We start from the raw sequence: 17,169 nt of genomic DNA, 5'->3' as shown, positions 1-17,169 counted from the left end.
GAATAAAATCCACACTTACACTTTTCAGGAATCAACTCCCGATGTGTTATTTTAACTCGATTAAGTGTTGAAGTAACTCGGAACTCTGTTGAAATCTACTAACACTGAAAAATCAACACTGGCATTTTTGCTGTGATGATGTTATCCAAACTTACGTTCCGTGATGTTGTCGTTCTTTTTGCTCAAAGAGCAGGTTCTGAGAACTCACGACCGCAGTGCACTTCCCCAAGATGTGATCGAATTTGCGCTCAAAGGTGTTATTCGAGCTAGCCCCTCCAGATGTAATCCAGTTTTTCACTCAGAGGTCTTGTTCTGAGTATTCACGGCAGCCGTGCGTTCTCCAAGATCTTCTCCGTGCTGCACTCAATGAGCCCATTTTGAGAAACTCACGCCTCGTCCCATCATTTCAATCCCAGCGGGCAGCCTTGTGGGGGTTTGAACAGCCGGTTCCGCTTCCTTAATTCTTCGATAAGCCAGGGCCAAGCCAGCTCCGATCCGCCAGAACCCTGTTATCATGGTTCCGAATAGGTAGATATCTTCAGCAGTCAGGCTCACCCGAGCCCAGACTTCTCGTTGAGAAGGGGTGTCAATTGCATTCAGAGACCAGTTGATCAAATCCATAATTCTCTTTTAGGTTTTAGAGAACAGACTGTAAGAGAGTGTTCCAGGGAAAAGTAATACAAAAAACACGAGACTAGACAAGGACTAAGCAGGGAAGCTAAGGGAGAGGAGGAGGAGAGGAGAAAAGTGCGACCGCCTTCGTCAAGAGCAAGTCAATTTGGGGTTAGTATCTTGCCCAAGTACACTTGACATGCAGACTGGGGAAGCCTAGGATCGAACCACCAACCTTCCAATCAGTAGCTGATCTGCTCTACCACCTGAGCCACAGCCAACCTAAAAATAACAAAAATAAATAAATAAAAACCAAGCAACCTTTGTTACTTAACCTTAATTAGTTAACTAATTAGCTTTACAGCATCCACACTATTATGTAGCAAAGAAAAAAAACAAAACTATAATATAGATTCCTGAAAGTAGCCACCCATTGCTTTGTTGAAAGTGCTGCAAACCCCTGGCCTTCTCTTAATAAGCTTCATGATTTAGTCACCTCACACCTGTTTCACTTTACAGGTGTGCCTTGTCAGGCCAGGTTGGTACCCTGCTGACAGCCTGATTTCACAACTGTTAGAATTCATATTATGGCAAGAACCAATCAGCTAAGTAAAAAAACAAAATCCATCATTACATGATACATCATTAAAGGTCCTGTCTTTATTCATTCATCCATTTTGTGCCACTTATCCGGGTTTGTGTTGTGGTCTGTCAGTTGGTTTGTGTACTAACTCTTAAAATTTTGTATTAGAATTTACTGAATTCCTTTCCTCCCAGTCTTCATCAGATTATCTGCCAGTTTTGTATGGTAAACAGACTAAAGCAAGTTAATTTTGTGAAACTTACCTTTTGTGTTCTAGCAGTCCTTTCCCTCCTCTTCCAGTATCTCCTCATTGACGGCAGGAGTACTCCTCCTTTTCCATCTCATCACATGGACCCTTCAATGATTACCTACCGCTTCACCTGCCTACCTATGCTCAAACAACTCCTCAGCAAGTCACCACCCTGCAGACCCAAACCCCTTCTGGACGTCGCCTTCTGATAAATCAAGTAGGCAATCTGGATCAGTCTTTTTTTGTCTTTATGGATTTTTTGGGAAGCTTTGGGATTAACTCATCTTGTGTCCTTCTCCCTAGACAACTCACCTCTGCGACCTGTACATTTTCCCAGAGCTTTGTGAAAGCCCTATTTGTCGAAAAAAAAGTCCTGGGTCTGCCTGGGTACCTCTTCCTGTTCAGACTTCTGGTGTTTATGGTAGGATATTAGAAAAGAAGTAAACTATTCATTCAAATATAGAAAGCTGCTGGTTGCAGTTTTCTATATTACTTAACAACTGATTTATTGTAAGCTTCAATGGCAAATCCTCAGTTTTAGCAAGTGCTACATGCTGGTATATACAGATATATATGATATGACTTCTAATTGTGATATTAACTAAATAGTCTGACTAAAGTCTCAGGCGAAATCCTTACAAAGAAAATATGACTAATAAACATGTTTAAGACATTTACAGGCTCATCATTTGGAGAACTAGTTTCATGACTTTAGTCAGAGAAATAACTGCTGACTGCATGTATCTGCATAATTTCTGGTAGGTTTCGAAACAGATACTGATTAAATGTGAACGTCAATCTGCGGTTTGTTCTGAATGGACAGATTTTAGTCATAATAATACACGTAACAGAAAAAAGAAAATATGAGGAGGGTTGGAAAATGGCTTCAGTGGCTTGCGTCACTATTTCATACTGTATGAGGTGGTAACTGTACTTAAATCTATACTCGGCTATTTGTTTTTCTCTTTACTTTTACTACCTACATTTTTTAACAAAGATCAGTAGGTTCTACTCATCATATTTTTAAACCAGATTCGTTACTCCAGGTTTATTTATAACGTTTATATTCAGGGGTTAAAGTGGGCTGGAAGGAGTGCAGGTGTCTGCATTTCGTGGTCGCAATACTTCAAAATCTAGCTAGCTCTACAGAAGAAGAAGAGGAAGCAGGAAGAGAGACGTGTTTTCAAGTGGCAGGTTATTTCAAATTCAACATTGTGTTGCTAGCTAAAGGCCCAGCTGCTTTACTTCACAGGGTGGGGGGGTTAGATTTGAAGGTAAAGACTGCTCAGTGACACTTGATAAACTTTTGGATTGAATCTGTATAGGAAGTGTTTTGATTATGTATTTTCATATTGTGAAAACTCCTGCAAAACAAAGCTATATTAACTATATACTATACTATATTTATTCAAATGATTTTTATGCATCATTACTTTTTGTGCAGTGTGTGGAGTTCTTCTTCGAAGTTTAGGAGACAAGTCTCTATTTCTTGTTGACTAGAGCACACCATGGGGTTAATGCTTGTATCCTTTTAATGAGTATTGCATCAACTATTATACATTGGCAATTCATTAGTTTCAAAAATCGTATTCAATCGTATGCCAACAACCTTGTCCAGGTCATCTACGCTGCCTTTGCACCTATTGTAGCACAGGATTGCTGCAGGCTTCACATTTTCCCCATCACTGCCTGTGCTTTGTGCTTAAAAGCATTCTCCCCTCAACTGGGGACGTAGGACTCCGCCATGGTCATTTTGGTGAAGGCAAAGACGGATGACAGAGTCTTCCTCTGTTGTAGCGAAACAAATCTATCGTAACTCTGGTTTGTTTCTTGTGATTGTGCCAACCAGAGCCAATTTTTTTCCTCCCTCTTCCTTCTGAGGAGTTACTCTGCCAAGATGAATTACGTAAAGTTGTCCCATGTGACAGTGTGTCCTTGGAGCCCTTCTGTCAGTTGGAGCACAACTGCCTGGGAACTACCGGGTGGGGAGTGTGATTTTTTTTTCTCCCCGTGTAAATTTGCACCTTCCAGGCATAGGAGGTTACCGCAGCACGGGTGACCCAGATTTTAATGCCATATTTTGCGGGCTTGTTGAGCATATACCGTCGAAATCAACAGCTGCCTTTGAATGCAACAAGCTGTTCGTCAACACGCACATCAACCCCTGGACTGAACAACAGGGGAAAACAAGCAACCCATTTTTCCCACAGGATATGAAATGCAGCAAGCTTATCATCCCTGAAGCGTCCCGGGCAGGTGAGCCTGTCATCAAAGTGGATGTTAGCACTGATCTGAGAATAGCGGTAGTGGGACATCGTAGCACGAAATATTGCCCATCTGGTCTTGTCATCCCACAAATCACGTGTTGCTTCATGCCTTGAGTGGTAGACGCCAGCTAGAATCAAAATTCCAATGTAGGCTTTCATCTCAACTTCCTATACATCCCTCCAATCCTCACACCTTTGCCTCCCATGCACGAGCCTTGTCATTCTCCATTGGATACGAGTTCTGTTTGGATCCCAATGGCTTTTTTTCCCAAAATCACCTGGGTTCTACTGGCTTGTGTGTAATTCTGAAATTTAATAGTACATTGGTTAATTTATTATATGTTATTTTCAATTTGCTCTACAACTCCTGCTGCACTTATCATCTTCAAAATACCTGGTTCTTGGATTGTGTTTGTGATTGTGTTTACTGAGCTAAGTAGGCAGGACAAGTACCATGACATCCTGGACCCTCACAGTCCAGTAATGCTGCACGAACACTTTCCAGGAAATGGGTCTTTGGTGGGGTTTCCCCAACACCTTTCTGTAAATGAATATTCAGTAATGTATGAAACAATTTTTAACAATATTTCTTACTTTCATGCACAGTTAGGTGTGGTGTTATTTAAATTTCTCATTAAGGTTTTGGTAGTTTAGATACACATGACAGTATGAATTCAAAATTCTATTTTTAAAAACGAACAGATTGCATTTTATTCAGTTAATTTATCTTTTTTATGTAACCTGCACCCAGTTTCTGTGAGACAATGAGACACATTCATTTGGAATGACAAAGTAATATTACTAACTTACTTTCCCGTCTTTGGCAATCACTTTTCATCAACATCCAGAGTCCCCTTTTTTGCATGAGGAGTTTCAAGTTGTAGTGCTTTGTTACGTTCCTGCCACTACAAGGCCTGCAAAAACATTACTGCTACACTATGGACAACCCCATCCATGTCATGTCTTTCATTGAAGAACAACATTTAAGGAGCCCAAACACATGCATTCCAAGCCTGCAGTTTTCTGAAATGCAGGGAAAAGTACATGGAACTACTGTTAGTAGTACTTTTAAACCAGAAATATTAAATTGTCATACAGTTATTGATATAAATGTACACACATTTCTTAATATATACACAAAGATCCTTAGCATTTTTCATGATGTGGCTCAAACATCAATGAAGACCAGGAAGGTTGAACGTCTATGATGGATGCTGACTAATGATTATTGAAAAGTACTTCTGCAGCAGATCCTCCAGACTTGTTTTGCAGAACGTAATTGAAATTGTTTGGAGGAGTACCAATGATCCATCACACACAAACATTACACGCCTTTTGTAGACCTTTTTTGAAGTACTTCTTGGGAAGAGAAAGTGGTTTCATTTAGGTTACAAATTAATTTCTTTAAGAATATTTACAGTGTCAAACTACATCAACTGAAATACGTTACCTGTTTCTTTGAAGGTAACGAGTTCATATTCTCCTTGAGCATGGAGGCTCTGGAGCATCAGCAACCTCATCATCAAGTCAAGTCAAGTCAAGTTTATTTATAAAGCACATTTAAAAACAACCAAGGCTGACCAAAGTGCTGTACAATAAAATACAAATATAAAATACAATAAAACATCTCACTGATAAAACAATAAATTAAAACAATAAGTTAAACCTTGCTAAAAGCAAATGAGAAGAGGTGAGTTTTAAGAGCAGTTTTAAAAGTTCCTAGGCTTGTGGAGAATCTGATGTGAGGAGGTAAACTGTTCCACAGTCTGGGTGCAGCCACAGCAAAAGCCCTCTCTCCCCTAGTCTTTAATCTGTACCTGGGAACATCTAAAAGCATCAGGTCTGCTGACCTCAAAGATCTCCTGGGGCGGTAAATGCTAAGAAGCTCTGCCAGGTAAGGAGGTGCAGTACCGTTAAGAACCTTAAAAACCAGCAGTAAAATTTTAAAATCAATCCTAAAAGCAACTGGGAGCCAGTGGAGAGAGCAGAGGACCGGAGTGATGTGGTCTCTCTTTTTGGAACCTTGTGTCCGCTGATGGCTCTGAATTCATTCAGCCACCTCATACTCTACCATCAGCAGTACCTATGTCGTCACCGGCAGTGCCACTATCACCAGTTCCACCGCCTGTGGCTGCCATTCCGCCAGTGGTCAGGGCGCTGCCTGCTCCTGCATCACCTGGTCCTGCCTCTGCCAAGCCCCGTACATTGCCCCCAGCACCTGCAAAACTGCCCAACGGTCTGCAGGTCTGGGCCTGCCGCTGCATCCCACGTGGTTGGCATTTGGACCTGCTTTGCCGCCACCGCTGGCTACATGGTCGGCCCCCTGAACTGTCTGGCCTGCATTGTCGACCTCTAGGTCGACCCCCTGAACCTATAGTAGACCTGTAGCATGTCTGATTCCTCTGCCCCCGCTTTGTAGAAAAGGAGCATCTCTAATCCTTTGAACATATTTCTCAGTAGAAATATGGGGGCGGCTGTTGTAAAGGCTCACCTTCTAGCACATTCACTTCACCAGATGCACCTTGTTTCTTTTCCTCACCTTTGATTGGGTGTGGTGCTTGGCCTTAATTGCACTCACCTGTCACTCGTTATATAAGGACTGCACTCACCTACCCCTCACTCTTTCTTCACTCCCACATGGGGCGGCAGCTGAGGTGAGTTTCTCTTTGAGTCTCCTGAGTTCATGTATCATTTTGAGTTACTTAAATCATACTTTATGTCCTTTTTAGAGAGAGCAGTCCATGTGTGTCTTTCTTTCCTTTACCTGTTATACAATAAAACGACAAAACCTGCAAATGATGACTGCTTATTCTCATTCTAATCCGATGAGCCCATGATGATGACTACTGAAACCCTGAACCTTCCTTCCTCCAAAACATGGTCCTCCGAGCCGGAGTGCGTTAGCGTCATGGATTCACAGCAGCCATTGACTGAGGTGAGATCGAAATCAAATCAAATCAAATCAAATCACTTTTATTGTCACATCACATGTGCAGGTACATTGGTACAGCACATGTGAGTGAAATTCTTGTGTGCGAGCTTCACAAGCAACAGAGTTGTGCAAAATACAATAATGTAAACAAGCAAAATACAAGAATGGCTACATCTGAAACTAATAAATATATGTACAATATATAATAGTATATGCATTTCTGGATGTGTATACTAAATATTTTTCTACGTGTGTGTGTGTGTGTGTGTGTGTGTGTGTGTGTGTGTGTGTTGTGTGTTTACACATATTTTACAAATTAAATAGAGTAAACAATAAATAAAATATATAAAAATATACAGAGTTGAGACATGTGCAAAACAGTGGCATTACTGTACAGTATGGAGTGCATAATGTTAAGTTCCAGTAGTGAAGGTGAGGTGTCTATGACGTGTTCAGCAGTCTGATGGCCTGGTGGAAGAAGCTGTCTCTCAGTCTGCTGGTACGGGACCGGATGCTGCAGAACCTCCTTCCTGATGGAAGCAGTCTGAACAGTTTATGGCTGGGGTGACTGGAGTCCTTGATGATCCTCCCCCGCTTTCCTCAGGCAAGTTAAAACACACGCTCATAAAAAGGAAAATATATATAGATATAGATATCATTCTCAAAAGGTCAACCCCCCTCCATCTCTGTTCCTGTAGATGTCTTGGAGGGAGGGAAGCTCACCTCATCAAATGAACTAATACTAACTAATTAAAACATACTGTTGATGGACATTTCTATATCTTGGTAAACAAACTGACTTTTACGACCATATTTTTCAGACCATAAAGCGCACCGGGTGCACTGTCAATAAATGGGTCTGTCTTCATGCATAAGGCGCTCTGGATTATAAGGCACATTAAGCAAAACAAAACAGTCAGATAAGTCAAATTTTACTCAACTCATTCTTCTTGCTTCCTCCACTTCCGTACCATTGATTTATTAATGTTGAATTCTCTCAGAGCTGCTCTATTCCCATGTTGTTGCAGTATATAAATGACTAATCTCGTATTGTGGATGGATTGTCTCAGTTGTTCTCTTGACTTAAGGGAGCTGTTCCGATGGACTTTATAAGGATAACGCAGTGCAGCCTGGTAATACTTATTTAATGATGAAAACTTTATATGGCCTCATGTGGCCATCTGCCTGAATCACTTCACCGAGATGATATTTATAACAAGCTGAACAGTGTTACTTATTAAGCTTTTTTTAGTAACTATGCAACATACTTGGGCTTTTCAATTCACATTTAATTTTGATCTAAGTAATAACTAAAAATACTGATCTTTCATTCCCTTATGTGATTATGTCACATTTGATACGGCAATGTGAGAAACTAGTATCATGTGAAAACGGTGACAAAAATAGGTTTTACAGAAGTGATCACACGATGGACGTGTAACAGCAGTAGAATAACACAAGCTGCTGTGTGACTGATAATAACAGTGATCATTGTATCAATAACCCACTAAACTACACAGAGGAGAGGCCAAAACACAAGGGGAACCTAACAGACAAGAAACTAAACAGGGAATACAAAGAACTCAGAGCATAGAATAAATTCAGGACTACCTAATGAACCTTAAATCATCATCATTATAATACATAACAATCACCAAAACACAAGAAAGTCAAAATGCTGGGTCAAATGATCCAGATCCATGACAGCTGCCCTGCCAAACAAAAGAGACTTTGAATTATGGTTCTGTCAGGAAGCTCCTCTTTGGTGCTTTCTGTGACCTGTGACCACGAGAAACATTAGGAGGTGGTCAGAGTAGGCCTTAGCAGGTCTACAGGGCTTCTTTGACTGACCGGGAGACACTCTGTGAGCCTCACACCAAGGACATCAATGGGCTCACTGAGTGTATCACTGACTACATAACCTGCTGCACCGACTCCATTGTTCCAGCTCTCTCTTCACATTGCACCGTTGCCTCTGGTGAATGTCCTGACACCCTTCTCCTACCTATCACTTTCACTCACGAACAGGTTCAGAGGCAAATGAGGAGACTCCAATCAGGCAAGTCTGCTGGACCAGACAGGGTGAGTCCCCACGTCTTCAAGGTGCCCCCCAGCTTTGTGGAGTCTTTCAGAAACTGTTCATGTTGAGTCTGAGTCTGCAGAGGGTCCTAGTGATGAGGAAGACATCACGCCTCGTCCCTGTACCAAAGACGCCACGTCCCAGTGGCCCCCAGGATTCCAAGCCGGTGGCACTGACCTCCCACATCATGAAGACCCTGGAAAAATCATCCTGGACCAGCTCCGACCTGTAGTCAGACCATATCAGCATCAGCTGGATGCATCAGCAGGGGTGATGAGATAGAGTACTGGGCTGTGGTTGACTCCTTCGTCACGTGGTGCAAGCAGAATCCTCTGCAGCTCAACGTGGCAAAACTAAGGAATTGATTGTGGACTTTAGGAAGACCAGGAAACCCTTGACCCGTGTTTCAATCCAGGGGTCGATGTGGACATAGTGGAGGACTATAAATACCTTGGAGTACACATGGACAATAAACTGGACTGGGTTACAAACACCACTGCACTTTATAGGAAAGGCCAGAGTCGTCTCTATTTTTTTTTCAGTTCAATTCAACTTTATTTATATACCACCAAATCACAAAAATTGCTGAAAGCCAGGTTTTCTTTGCGTAACTGTCTTCTTTTTTTTTTTGCCTGTCACATTTGGTTCTTTAGCCATCAGAATTGTTGTCTGAAGACTGTTCTGTTACTGTTATTTATACTGGAGCAACTGTAACCCACATAATTTTCTTAGGGATTAATAAAGTTTGCAGATTCTGATTTCTGGAAATCTGACCATCCAAAATGGAAGATATGGACCATAGAGACATCTCTGCAAACTGATGTAACAATGGTTGAAGTTAAGTTTTGGACTCAAATTCAAAATAATGGTAGAATAATGGACCAAGATACTAAACTGTATTTGAAAAGATACTGTGACGTCTTACAATCGCCAGTTAAACCATAAATAAATTTGGTCTGTGATATGGAGTAAAATATTTAAAGTTTGTTTGCAAAAAATACAGATTCTGTGGAGGACTGTATGTCTGGGACCAGCACAGAAGCACAGAAGTACTTTTTAGAGATGTTTTAAAAGAAGAAAGACTATGCTATCAGTGCACCCAGGGTTCAGGTGCAAGGCTCATGCAGCTAAATGTTTGACAGAAATAGAGAAAATGTTATTTTATGTCATTTGTTTGACTTTTGTTGTAGAAAGTTCAGATGTTTCGTCGGCATGCAATGTGTCTGGGAGAATACGACGGCCGTGGGCTGAGTTCCTTTAGCCATCAGTATTGTTAACTTTAGCTAGTAAACTAGTTTGCTAACATAGCTGATAAGACTAGTGTCAATCTCACTTTGGCCGTACAAATGATAGGTCCTGCATTATATTGATATTATACTTTATATACATTGAACTATAAAATAAAATTTTCTTAAGATGGAAACTATATCAGAGCATTAAACAGGCTGATGTTATTTGGGGTTAGAGGGTCTAAAAGGCTAAAGATGATACAGATGATAAAGACATGACTTCCTTATGAAATATTATGTAATCCTGCAGATTAATTTACTCCAAAATATTGTTTTTGTCAACAAATGTGTAGCATTCATAGCATTATGTCCCATATTAATATAACGTTAAAACACAATGTTAGAAAAATGTTAATGATATAACTATGATGAAATTTAGGGTTCTAAAGTCACTTATGCACACTAGCCAAACAGCCACTGCGAAAAATCACATTAAGAACGTACCAGTGCTTTAGTGTGCCATCATGTCCATGTCTGGGTTGTTCACGTTGTACCCTAAACATTTCTTCGACTCAAGTTTGACTCCTTTTTTCTGAGAAAAGAGGATGTGGTGTTCTGATTTGCCTTGACGACATGAATAATTAAAAAAACATGAAAAATGGTGAAAACCCTTTAGGTCTATGGTGGCACTCTTTCCTTTAAACAAAAAAAGCCCATCTCGAAGGGGAAACAGTTAAGAGCTCACTAAATGAAACAGCTTTTTTTGGTTAATCTTTAAAAAAATGTAAAGAGTGAAAATGTCTGTGCTCTTCCCCTCCAAACCTTATTAGTTCACCTTTTAACCTAATAAAAGCAAAATATTGCAGTTTTTCTCCATTGGTTTGGCTCATTTCTTGAAACAGAAATTACATTCTCAAAATAACATGGACAAACCTCCAAACCTCTTGGCAAATGTTCACAACAGAATGGCATTTCTCATTCATTTTATCAAGTGGCAAATGCCTAAGTACATGTCTCAATTGTCTCAGTGCATCTTTGCAAATGATTAAGTACAAGTAGCCTACAGTTATACAGTTAGCCCACATTTAGCACATTTTCCAAATTAATAGATCTTGTAGATCTAAACTGATTAGTTGATTCTCAGTCTAATGATCATTCTCTCCAAAACATGTCAGCATGATTTCATTGTATAAGTACTTGCATGCACAACTGTCTGTTCAATTGTCAAAATTGGTCAAGAACATAATACCATGAATACCATATATGAATTTCTTTGAATATTTGATAAATTGATGACAGTCATTGACAGTCAGGTGAAACTAGGCTAACGAAGGGGGAGCGTCACACACAGGTGTGTTCCATGATTGTGTGCTGCCAAACACGGATATATAGAGCTTGACCAGAGCCAGTCCGATCTCTGAACATGGATAGACAAGGCCAAGCAAACGGACAAGGGGAAGTTCTTCCTCAAGGAAGAGGAGGAGGAAGAAGAAGAGGAGGACTGAGAATGCGTGGTGGAGGAATAGGGGGAAGAGGCCGCAAATAATGCCATCACATTGAGACAGATCCATGATGCCATCCTTCAGGACAATCCAGAATATAAACACAATAAGCATCTCCACAATAGACCGGGTTTTGAAGAAGCATCAGATGACAATGAAACAAATCTACAGGGTACCATTTGAGAGGAACTCTGACAGAGTGAAGGAGCTGCGCTACCAGTATGTAAATGTAAGTCAGTTACTGGTTGTCTCTCATTATAACCTTACCTGTAATCACAGTAAGCAGTAGTTCACTTATTTGGTTTCAATACCTCCTTTACCTGATTTCAGAATCAGTATTTGCTTCATCTGACTTCAACAATTTCAACAGAAAACTGCAGTTTACTGTATGATACAATTCTCATTATAATCCTTATTTTGTTGTCTCCCAATCAAATCTATCTAATACTGTAGGTTTTACTGTAACATCTCAGTAAGTCATCAGTATTTCCCACTCCCCTTTCTATCAAATACCCCTGCAGTACTTCCACATAGGCCTATCACTAGTTTAGAACCACTGGAGTAGTGGCCTGTAGTATATTGAACCTGTGGGGGAGAACATGTAATTGTCTAACTGTAGTATATGACTCTTCTGTATGACTGATTACGTTCTTTACTCTATTTTAGAGAATAATGGTATTGGAAGGACATGAGACCCCTCACATCCTGGTGTTCGTGGATAAAGCTGGCTTCAACCTGGCCAAGGGCCGAAGACGTGGCCGTAATATTATTGGCCACCGGGCCACAGTGCATGTCCCAGGTCAGCGAGGGGGCAATGTAACTATGTGTGCTGCCATTTCTGAGAATGGCGTGGCCACTCACATCCCCAGTCTTGGCCCATACAACACACACAAGCTCCTCATCTTCTTGGATCGCCTTTATACCGATTTTATCCCTGAAAATCAGAGAGGTCTCATAGGGCCTCACCTACCCATTTATGTAATTGTGTGGGACAATGTCAATTTCCACCATAGCCCACTCATTAGGGGCTGGTTTGCAACGCATCCAAAGATGGTCATGGGGTTCCTACCACCTTACTTTCCTTTCCTCAATCCGATAGAGGAGTTTTTCTCTGCTTGGAGATGGAGAGTGTATGAGCATCAGCCGTCCCTGCTCCATGCTATGGACGCAGCGTGTGACGACATTACAGGAGATCAATGCAGGGGACCAGACGGACAACAGCGTGTAAATAATCAGGAGGGTGAAGACAGTGGACAAGAGCGGGAGAATGAGTACAGCGACCACTGAATAACTCCTTGTTTTTTGATTTTGTGTTCATACAATTTACTACTGTAATGTACATTTTCTTTTTACATATGTATAAAACTTTCTTTGCATGTGAATAACAAATGGTTATAATTTCCTTGGTAGTGTGAGTGCAATCTGTGATGTCAAACCTTGGAGGCTACTCTTTTCTGTTGTATATTGTTGGTCCATTGTTGTATATTGTTGCCATAGTGACAAAACATCTAAACATTTTGTATGGCAGTACTCACACAATGCCAAAGGGACGATGCATTTTGGGGGCACTGACTATTCAGATTAGAAAGAAATGTAGTTTTGACACATGAGTGAACTGTTTTAGGGGAGATATGAGCGTTTGCAGGTGGACCATGTTGTTGTGATCAACCATCCAGGTTTAGTTTGACAAAAGCACCAAGAACGATGAGAATGTCCGATCTGTGTCGAGAAATGAGCCAAAGCTATTGAGAAGGATCTTTGCCATTTTGGAGACACTGACTGTTTAAATGAGAAAGGGATTTAGATTGAAGCCCGAGTGAACAGTTTTGGAAGAGATATGAGCTTTTGCAGGTGAGCTATAGTGTTGTGCTAAACTGTAAGAGTGTTTTGCCAAATGAGTTTAGAGTTTTGAGAATGTAATTTCTGTTTCAAGAAATGAGCCAAACCAATAGAGAAAGACTGTAATCTGAACAAGAATAAACCCATGACAGGAGTCATTATTTCATTACTTTAATAAAGCAACAAGTTTGAGGACGACCATATCAAAACACGTGTTTATAGGAGGAATGATGAAAATGATGGAAGCTATTAATTCAAGGTCGTTGCAATAGAAATAACAAACCTTTGTGTTGACTGTGATATTATTTAATAATTGATTAATTAGCAACTAATATCTTTAGATCTATCGAGTGTGTCATGCAGCTTTATTCCCAGAATTACAGCTTTTATTGAAAAAATAATTCAATAATCTTAAAAATAAAAAATAAAAAATTCTAAGAAGTTATCAAAGAAGAAGGGATGAGAAACAGAAATGTATTGTATAAGTCATCCATAAGCCCATAATTTCAGGAATTTGCTCTCTCACACCGCCCTGTAATGGCTCTTGCTAAGCTTATCTGGTTATTAAGCCATGAATATGGTGTTTTTCTTGGCTGTGAATTAAAGGTGAGCTTCATTACGTTTGTAGTTCACAAACAATGAAACAAAGGACTAGCGAGCTATGACTGACAAGTCATATCTCAGTCATTTCCTGTCTCTTTGTCAATGATTTTTCATACTTTGTCTATGAACTTCAACCTGTGGTTGGTTCAAAATGTACACATTACTCACACAGACACCCTTGAAAGAAAAAAAAGAAAAAGAAAAAAAACCCCAGAACCATACAGACACTACATGAACATGAATGAGAACAAAATCTGGTCCAGAAATCCACTTCGATCCTCCAAACGCAGCCCTGGAGCTTCTGCTGTGGGCGCAGTGTCTTTGTGTCCGTTTTATTTCTTTTCCTCCACAGTCCTGCCAAAGTATTCCTTCTGAAACTGCTGGAACTCCTCCTCTGTGAACAAAGACTTTGCCTCTTTGGCCTTTTTCACAGGCCTGTCCGGGTGATTTCTTGACTGCCTCCCTTTATTGTGGTTCACGATCTATGTCAGACAGAAATCAAATCAGCACGTTAGGGCCACCTGTAGACAACAAAAGCAGTTCATCAGTAGCCAGTGATGGCTATGAATCTATTTGGGTTATCAATAATGCAAAAAATAAATAAATAAAATCCTGGGATTTGGATCTTTACTGTACAGGATGTTTATTTTTTGCCGACATTAAAATTGATACCACTGCTGAATCTACGAGCAGGCTGAGAGGTACCACCGGGTGCCACCAGTGTTTTTGTGGCTGTGAGCAAGCTGCTTTTTTATGTAAATATGACTCTTCTTTTTAAATCCTGCTTAACATTTTGGACTCCAGTGTTTCAAGAAGAGATAAAAGTCACAGACAATGACAGTACTTGTAAAATGTGAGGGACTGATGACCTGGTTACCTTCAGTGTGTCAGAATCTGTTGCTTTACAGCCAGTTGCCATAAAGTATTTGAGGTTCTCACTCAAATGGCTCTTCCCCTGCTTCTTCCTGAACTCCTCTACAATTCAAACCAAAGAACAAGAAATTTAGAGCAACATCAACTAGACTGTAAAAGAGTAACAGAACAATTATTCAGGTTTAAGTTCTTTTAACTGAGTTTAAGACCAATGCTGCCACCTACTGGTCCTTACATAAAAACGCAAAAGCCTCTGTACCAATTGTTTTTACTTTTTCACAGATGTCTTTTATTCTAAGCATGAAGAAGACTGAAATACAGCAAGCAGACTGACCCACTGCAGACTTGATCCTCTTGTCTTTAACAGTGGCTTTGCTCTTGCCAGGCCCGAGACGGCCTTGCAGTCTTTTGACCTGCTTGGTAACTCCCTGCCGCTTGGTGCTCACCAGCTCCATCACTGTGGCTGAGCTGGGGGTCTGCTGCTGCTTCTTCTTCACTTTAGTGACATCTGGCAGGAAACACATGGCAAAAAGACACGCACAAAACCCAAAGTAAGCTGCAGACAAGGAAACATGTTCTTTTAAGAGTGTGAATCGATCTTTTTGTCATTCAAAAGCTATACACTAATTATAGCATATCTGAATGGAATCGTGTTGCACTGGCTCACAACATTAATAAAAATTGTAGTAACAAACAGAGCTATAAAAAAATGAATGTGAAATGCATAAAAAAAAAAACAGCAGTATTGTTAAATTACCAGTGTATTACACTTATAGATAGCAATGGAGTATCACAGCAGCAGGGAGATCAGTCCAAGTGTGGTCCACTGTGTGTGTGTGTGTGTGTGTGTGTGTGTGTGTGTGTGTGTGTGTGTGTGTGTGTGTATAGAAGGGAGGGGTATTAAAAAAAATAGAATTTAGAAGCCTGACGGCTATGAGAAAGAAACTTGGAGAATCTGGCTCTTCTGCTCCAAATACACACTCTTCATCTGAGACAGGAAGTGCAGACATTGCTGTGCTCCCATTACAAGAGAACAAAGCTAGAAACTTAGTGCTGCTGTCCACCTCCTCCACAATGTTATTGATGAGAAGCTGTGTGTGGTACACCAGTCCCCATCAATTGTCTCCACTTGCCGCATGCTTTCACGCTGGGAGATGATTTGTGTTGAATGCGGAACTGAAATGCACATTGTGAGTCCTAAAAGGTGATAATCATTAAGACATAGAACTGTGGACTGTTTTTAGGAACTAGTATAATGGTAAAATTCTTGAAGAATGATGGTACAACTGCATGGTTCAGTGAGGTATTGAAGAGGTCTGTGAGGACATGACCCAGCTGGTCAGCACATTCCTTGAGCACCAGTCCCGAGGCGCTGCTTGGGTACGTCAGTTCTTCTCAGGGTCCTCCTGACATCAGCTGTGCTGAGACCAAGTACCCGCTCACCCGGATGAGGAATTGCTTTCCTCACAGGAATGTTATGTAGGTTGAGGTTAAGCATAGTACCGTTATTCAAATACGTCTTCTTCGGGCTCTACGTTGCTATGGTTTAATGACGACAACGTGAAAACCTCCGAAATAATATTCAAGTAATCAATTTTAGACCTTAAAGCAACATTGTAAACGGCCTAACTATAACAATGTAAAAAAAACAAAAAACAGATCAGTCACAAGTTATGTCAGAATTATAATAGCGAGAGCGCTAATATCCAATACTGTTAGCCAACTGGCACAGCAAGCTCAAGAGGCTAAACTGACCTTTAATGTCATTGCTCAGCAACTCCAGTCCTCTCCTGATCAACGAAGCCGACATCCTGATTCAAGCTACAAACGTTTTCTTCTACTTTCCACAAACTACATCCACAGAAATGTGCTTTTATAACCGGGTAACAACATGTGGTTCCATAAACATCCGGCAAGCTCGCGTGCGTCGGTTAAATGCAGTCGGCTTGACGATGTAAAATGAACAAAGTTCCTACCTGGATGACCTGTTGTGCTATTTCAATTACTTTAGTTTTAAATTTTTATTCTTCTTATTCTTATTATTAGTAGTAGTAGTAGTAGTAGTCAGTGCGCCCCAGGGCAGCTGTGGCTACAACGTAGCTTGCCATCACCAATGTGTGAATGTGTGGATGACTGAATGTAGTGTAAAGCGCTTTGGGGTCCTTAGGGACTAAGTAAAGCGCTATACAAATACAGGCCATTTTAGTAGTAGTAGTAGTAGTATCAAAACAGAACTGCCAACTCTCAAATCAAATATGCTACAATATTTGATCGTGTTCAAATATGGAACAAGTGGCTCCAATCCTCTGTTATTTTCACTTCACACGGAGATAGGTTAATAGATTACGTTTTCTGTTGGAGTTGGAAAAATGTGCATGTCTCGCTGCAGATTTATGAAT

The 17,169-nt window shown here is 40.6% G+C and overlaps 1 protein-coding gene across 3 annotated transcripts; it reads right to left on the bottom strand.

Moving 5' to 3' along the window:
- Nucleotides 1-13,712: 13,712 nt before the first annotated feature.
- On the bottom strand, nucleotides 13,713-16,767 carry rps19bp1 (ribosomal protein S19 binding protein 1). 3 transcript variants are annotated; one of them, XM_042227408.1, is made up of 4 exons: nucleotides 16,526-16,767; nucleotides 15,105-15,326; nucleotides 14,775-14,872; nucleotides 13,713-14,418 (listed from the first exon to the last, which is right to left on the bottom strand). In XM_042227408.1, exons 1-4 carry the CDS (start codon nucleotides 16,578-16,580, stop codon nucleotides 14,401-14,403), a joined length of 393 nt encoding a protein of 130 aa, XP_042083342.1. In that variant the 5' UTR covers nucleotides 16,581-16,767; the 3' UTR covers nucleotides 13,713-14,400. The 3 variants fall into 3 exon arrangements, with proteins under 3 accessions (XP_042083342.1, XP_042083341.1, XP_005939497.1); XM_042227407.1 differs by having other exon boundaries at nucleotides 13,713-14,379; nucleotides 16,526-16,741; XM_005939435.3 differs by having other exon boundaries at nucleotides 13,713-14,379; nucleotides 15,105-15,278; nucleotides 16,526-16,729.
- Nucleotides 16,768-17,169: the final 402 nt, after the last annotated feature.

This window comes from Haplochromis burtoni, unplaced genomic scaffold, assembly GCF_018398535.1.
Source record: "Haplochromis burtoni strain Fernald_Lab_line unplaced genomic scaffold, NCSU_Asbu1 Contig_258, whole genome shotgun sequence".
Taxonomy (NCBI): Eukaryota; Metazoa; Chordata; class Actinopteri; order Cichliformes; family Cichlidae; genus Haplochromis; species Haplochromis burtoni.
This window is presented reverse-complemented; position numbering and strand designations above follow the sequence as displayed.

Bases quoted from the DNA above. Each gene is read 5' to 3' on its own strand.
- rps19bp1 (XM_042227407.1), bottom strand. From the start codon at position 16,580: ATGTCGGCTTCGTTGATCAGGAGAGGACTGGAGTTGCTGAGCAATGAC. The intron at 15,327-16,525 runs GTCAGTTTAGCC...CCTTGTCTGCAG, and splicing joins GCTGAGCAATGACATTAAAG to CTTACTTTGGGTTTTGTGCG. The intron at 14,873-15,104 runs GTCAGTCTGCTT...TTTGAATTGTAG, and splicing joins GAGGATCAAGTCTGCAGTGG to AGGAGTTCAGGAAGAAGCAG.